A 6,284-nucleotide genomic window follows, 5' to 3' on the forward strand; every position below is an offset into this window, starting at 1 on the left:
ATAAGCTTGATGAGTTCGATACAACACTGACAATATGATTTTATTTAGAAAAACTCGTTTATGTCGGTTTTTTTTTTTTTTTTTTGGTAATAAGAAGTGGTATATGGTAAATCTTTTTTTTGTATACATATGTGATTGTTTGGTAGGTAGTTAAAATTATCCCGGAATTATAATCCCGGGATTAATTTATCCCAAGATTATTGGGATAGAAAGGGATATTCCATTTTTTAAGTTGGGATGCATTTTATACTTTGTTTGGTATAAGGTATAAATTTATCTCAGGATAAATTTATACCTTCTATCAAACATGATACAAAAAATTAGTGCTAAGATATCCCAACTTATACTATGAACCAAACGACCAGTGGTACTGTCTAGGTAGCATGTAGGTTATAATTTTTTTCTCAAATTTTTATTTTTTATCTTTCATTCCTTTTAATTTTAATTGTTATTTATTTAACGATCAAGAAGCCAAGTACCTATACATCAAGACATCCATAAAAGCATCCACTTGAATGATTTAGAAGTAACCTCAACTACAGATTCTGATGTCCTAAAAATCTTCACTATTATCACTACTACCTAACAGTTAGCAGTTTAATAAAAGTGATCCTACTATGAGACTTTGCACTTCGAAGGGGTAATAGAACAGTTCCCCAAAACCATCATACAGAACTCATTAAAGATGAACTGAACTATCTGGAAACAGGACAACGACTTGCCACCTGATATGTTGGTTCAGATATATTATTTGATCTTCTCATTGGAATGTTATGTCATTACATTTGCCATACATTCATCCTAAATTATTTTGCACAGAAACCAACCAAACACGCAGGCCTTGCAAATTTATCCTCATTCAAGGATAATGCAATCTCAATCAAACTCAAATCAGAACACAAGTAGCCACACTGTCTATTCCACTATTGACCTATTGTAAATCCTCCTTTTCAATTTAGGGTAGAGTGAGTGGAGAATGAACTTTGATTAATGGCAATAACAATCACCAGTATACCTTCAATGTAACTCCTGTGTCAACTAAAGTAGCTACCCCTTGGCTGGCTAGTATGATCTGCCGAACATCACACAAACAAAAGAGGTTATAGCCACCCAACTAAGCACATAACTGAAAAGCATTACAAGCCATCAAGAGCATGTGTTATTTGGTTTTCTCACCCAAAGGGGATGCAGAAACAAGCTAGAACCAAATTAAGTATTCAAAATGTACATATTTCACAGAAAGATAAACTGGTTACATTTAATTAACAATGTGCCAGCATCTACAGATCACCAAAGTTAGAAGAAACTTCAAAGTGAGTGCAGAATTGACATATACACATGCACAAAATCTGACAGCCACATTAGCATCAGGCCAAGACTGAATCCATTCTTTAGCCCAACAAATAAATGAGCACAAGAAAACCAACAAGTAAGAACATAAACTTGAGATTGCTATCTGCTTGTACTTGGGCTGTGTCTTGAGCATTACGAACATGGGGCCCATGATATGCAGGAGTATATCCAAAAGGGTAATTTGATGTAGTAGGATACGCTGTCGGACCAGGAAATCCATGAAACTGGAAGCTGAGTAATGAAGGGAGCAATCCACCAAAACCAGCTGACATTGTAAAGTTACTGAATCTTGCAGTTGCTGCGGGAAAAAATCCTCCCAATCCTCCCATATGACCAAATCCTCCATGATTATGAAAATTATTTGGTTCAGGTTGAGGAGCAGTTTCAGGTCGTTGTCCTGCAGGTCTATTAGGAATTTCAAGACCGGGGATTGGTTTTGATCTGGGATCAGTAGAAGTCCTTCCTCTGCCATAAAGAGGAACTAATTTCTCCTCTTGAATAAGGGCTTTACAAACAGGGCATTCATGGCACTGTGAGTGAAGACGTAACCATCTATAAAGGCATGGCCAACAGTAGAGGTGACCACAGAGAGTCACAATGGGATCTTGGGCTAATTCAAAACAGATGTTGCATTCAAAATCACCAGCATCATTGTTCCCGTCCCCCGAGGAAGAAGAAGAGCTTTCAAACGCCCTCGTAGTTGAGTCCTGCATCTCACTCAGATATATCTGTATTGGAAACTTTAAGTTGCAAACACCCAAACCTGAAAAATAAAAGTATTAAGGGTAGGCCAAAAAGAATGAATGGCAGATGCAAGATGCATGCCAGCTCAAGTTCATTCAAGTACACCTCAAACGGTGCGTTTGGTATTGCAGAAAATGATACTTGAATACCTCAATTTGTTGAAAACATTCTTCCCAAGTAAACATTTTTTCCACTACAAGGGCCGAATGATTTCCATCACGTCATTTTCCTAAATGAATATATGATTACGTAGTATCCTGACAAATTCAGGTATTAAGGTCGGCCAAGAAGAATGAATGGCAGATGAAAGATGAATACCAACTCAAGTTCATGTACACCTCAAACAGTGTTTTTGGCATTCAAAATCACCAATATCATTCTTCCGAAGAAGATGTTTTTTTCCACTGCAAGGGCGGAATGACTTTGATCGCCTCATTTTAGTATACAAATATATTTATCCTTTAGATTCTTACATAGTATCCTTTGTTTCTCTACTGAAGCTTACATTGTCATCAACCTTCAGATAAAAAATGTCACCAAAAACACTATCCTAATAACCTGCATCCCACCTTGTACCATTTCCATATGTCACAAGGTTATATCCAACATGAGACTATAAATGATTATCCCAAGATAAAACATTTTCCAGAGGAAAAAAAGTTTCTAATGGAGATATTTTAAGCTATACCAAACATTCCTAATAATGAAGAACCTCATCCTTATATGGCAGATCTAACTGATTTGCATAAACCAAACATCTTTCTCAAAGGAAAACTATGCGTAGAAAACCAGAACAAAACGAAAACCTCAAATCTGATCAAACCCTATATGGTCCACGACAATACAACCAATAACTATTTGAAATCGGCTCTATCAATCTTCTATTAACAAATTAGAGCCCAATTCATTCCAATACGGGCAAATTATTTGCCTTAATGACATATACTACAACAATAGTTACAAAAATTAAAATCTGCACCCGAAATTGAACATTTCTAATAAATAAGAAAAGCTTTTCGATTTATCAACAAAATAACAGAATAGATCAGAACAAATCTCATGACATGCAAATATCAACGTACCGATTGGGAAGAAAAGAAATTTGATTAATTAACGGATCGAAGCTAAAAAGCGGGTAATTGAGCCCTTCAATTAGTTAGTATTGACGAAATATTTTAGGCCTTTTCACCCTCTCTCTGCCAAATTTCGCATCTAATTTCAGTTATACCCGAAACGGTCAATTGGATACCGTCATTGCTCCTTTTATTGGGCCGTTTATTGAAGGGGATGTTGGACTATCGGCCCATAATTTTCCTAATAAAACCTTTTTAGTTCCAATTTTTTATGTCCTTCAAATGCACTAGTCTTTAATTCTTTGTCCCTCAAAGTGGTGGTCTTTTATTTTTGTACATTTCGCCTAATATCATGAGTTTGGGGTTCGAATCCCGGCTCAGAAAAGAAAAGAAAAAAAAGTGACAATTTTGCAATACAGAATTTTATAGTAAAGTTAGGCCTGTTCGGGCCAAAGTTAGGCCTTAAGGCAAAGTTTGATCAGGTAGAGTTTTGAGGCAAACTCTGACTGAAGGTAGCAAAATTCTGCCTGCACGCTGAGTTTTGCAAGTAAAATTCTGCCTGAAGGCAGAGTTTTACAGGCAAATCTCTGTCTTGCGAATTCAAACTCTACCTTGCGATTTTTATTTTTATTTTTGACTAAACAGGGGTTCGAACCCTAAACCAAGGGCATCTAGCGAAGGGCAAAGATTAAAGACCACCAATTTAATGGACAAAAATTAAAGACCACCCTAAAATAAGGGCATTCCTACGAATTGCCCATTTAATTCGGGAAATTCGCAAAATTGCCTTTCTTTTGGGGTGGTCTTTAAATTTTGCCCCTCATATTTGAAATCTTTAAATTTTGCCCTACGGCTAAAACCCATGGGTTCCAGGTTCGAACCTCCACACAATCAAAAATTTTAAAAAAATTTCGCAAGGCAGAGTTTAAATTTCGCTATGCCCCCACCGGCATACACTTGTGAAGGAATTACCAAAGTTATGCCGGTCCCGGCATACTTATGCCTTATGGGCAGACTTGGCATAAGTATGCCGGGTCCGGCATAACTTTGGTAATTCCTTCACAAGTTTATGCCGGGTCCGGCATAAAAGATTGTCCATTAAAAGTATGCCCCCACCGGCATAAACTTGTGAAGGAATTACCAAAGTTATGCCGGACCCGGCATACTTATGCCAAGTCTGCCCATAAGGCATGAGTACGCCGGGTCCGGCATAAATTTAGTAATTCCTTAACAAGTGTATGCCGGGTCCGGCATACACGCGACCCAAACCTTGCCTTGCAATTTTTTTTTTAATTTATGCTTGAGCAGGGGTTCAAACTCAGAACCTCATGATTTCTGCGTGAACGCTTAGAGTTGCAATGTGAAGGACAAAAAATAAATACCAGCAATATGAGGGTCATAATAAAGACCACAAATATGAGGGCAAAATTTAAAGACCACCCCAAAAGAAGGGCAATCCGTGCAAAAAATGATTTAATTCTGGCATTCAGAGGCCCATACCTCAATATCTATGGATAGGGGTGTTTATGTGTCGATTTGATTGGATTTCTATCTATTAAAATTAGGGAAAATTTAGAAGACCTCGCCTCAGGTTTGGCTCCGTTTCACTCATCTCCCCTGTGGTAGACGATGTTACACTTACCTCCCTTATTTTGATGTTCTTGTAACAGTTCTTTAACTTAATCATTATTGATGTAAGGAAATCACAATATGACCAATTTAACCTTATAAATATATGCTATTATTTAATTATATTCATAAATATATATTATTCGTCCCTCCCAGATTGCATCACACACAGTAAGATTAATTGAAATACAAATTCTTGAATGCAATGTCAAAACCCAGAAAGACTAACAATGGGAAAAAAGAAGAAATTGAATTCGGTTATTAGATTTGACAATGGACCAAAATTATCACACTTTCATGTTTCTGGAATTTGAAGAGAAATTATATGTTTAAGAAAGATAAAGGGTTTAGAATGGACTCGATGAAGAGGAAGTGGGGTTGCTGAGTGAAGAAGATGAAGTACTGTACTCTTAGTCTTGGAACATGCCTACATTTACACGACTTTTTTTGATTTTTATTGAAGCATAAATGATTAATTAATGTGATAAATTAAAAAGCAAAAACTATATGTTTGTAAAAATAATTAAACAAAAGAGTGAGGGCAAATTAGTCTGATTGTTATTTTTTTTTACATTAATAATAATGAAGTTGAAGAATTGTTACAAAAATATCAAAATAAGGGAGGTAAGTGTAATATCATATACCATAGGGGAGGTGAGTGGAACGAGGGCAAATTTAAGGGGAGGTCTCCGAAATTATCCCTTAAAATTATAAAATCATTTATGTTGGTTGTTAATTATATATACAAATCAAAGCAGATAAAATATATTCGATCCTTTTGTTTTAGTTTTATTGAATTTTTTTTATGTTTTAAAGCTTTTCTTCTCATATAAAATCTAGTTCATTTGATTTTTACTGGAGTTAAAAGACACATTTTCTTATTTATCAGTATATCTTTAGAAAGAGTTGAGTAAATCGATTAACCTATTATTTATGAAAAAATTTATAAATGAGAAATTTCTGTTTTGTAAATTAAACAACCACCTTATATATATATATATATATATATATATATGTATGTAAGTTGCTTTTTAATCCTCAAATTTGAGAGTCGATTACATTCAATATTTTTTATGAGGTTGTTTTAAAGTTCTTTTGTCTAGAGAAAGGTCTGGGTTTTTTTTTTTTTTTTCTTTTTCTAGTACATTTGACTTTTTACTCATTTCTAAGAAGACTTTCCGCTCTATAGGCAAGTCTTTCTTTTAGCTCCTTTGGAAAAGATTAGCGTTCGACTATCAATTGATGGATATGTCCCAGAATTGTTAACAATATATTCCTACAAAGGTTGCTTTCGATCAAACTTCTTTCCTTTATCTTCTTAATTGATAGATAGTGGGCCTTAGCGCTTGCCTGGACTTGGACTTGGACTTGCTAAATTTACTTTGTCTTCGCGAATTTAATTGAACAAATATCTCTAGGCTACTTTCCTTCTATCGATTGTGAGGTACATCTATACTACTTTTTTTATTTTTATTTTTATAAAGC

General features: G+C 35.2%; 1 protein-coding gene across 1 annotated transcript; it reads right to left on the reverse strand.

Annotated features, from left to right (window-relative positions):
* Positions 1–1,141: 1,141 nt before the first annotated feature.
* Positions 1,142–3,338, reverse strand: LOC132622507 (uncharacterized). Its single transcript, XM_060337119.1, has 2 exons — positions 3,180–3,338; positions 1,142–2,116 (listed from the first exon to the last, which is right to left on the reverse strand). The coding sequence occupies exon 2, from the start codon at positions 2,064–2,066 to the stop codon at positions 1,392–1,394; it is 675 nt and encodes a 224-aa protein (XP_060193102.1). The 5' UTR covers positions 2,067–2,116; positions 3,180–3,338; the 3' UTR covers positions 1,142–1,391.
* Positions 3,339–6,284: the final 2,946 nt, after the last annotated feature.

The sequence above is a fragment of the Lycium barbarum genome, chromosome 12 (genome assembly GCF_019175385.1).
Source record: "Lycium barbarum isolate Lr01 chromosome 12, ASM1917538v2, whole genome shotgun sequence".
Lineage (NCBI taxonomy): Eukaryota > Viridiplantae > Streptophyta > Magnoliopsida > Solanales > Solanaceae > Lycium > Lycium barbarum.

Bases quoted from the DNA above. Each gene is read 5' to 3' on its own strand.
- LOC132622507 (XM_060337119.1), bottom strand. From the start codon at position 2,066: ATGCAGGACTCAACTACGAGGGCGTTTGAAAGCTCTTCTTCTTCCTCG.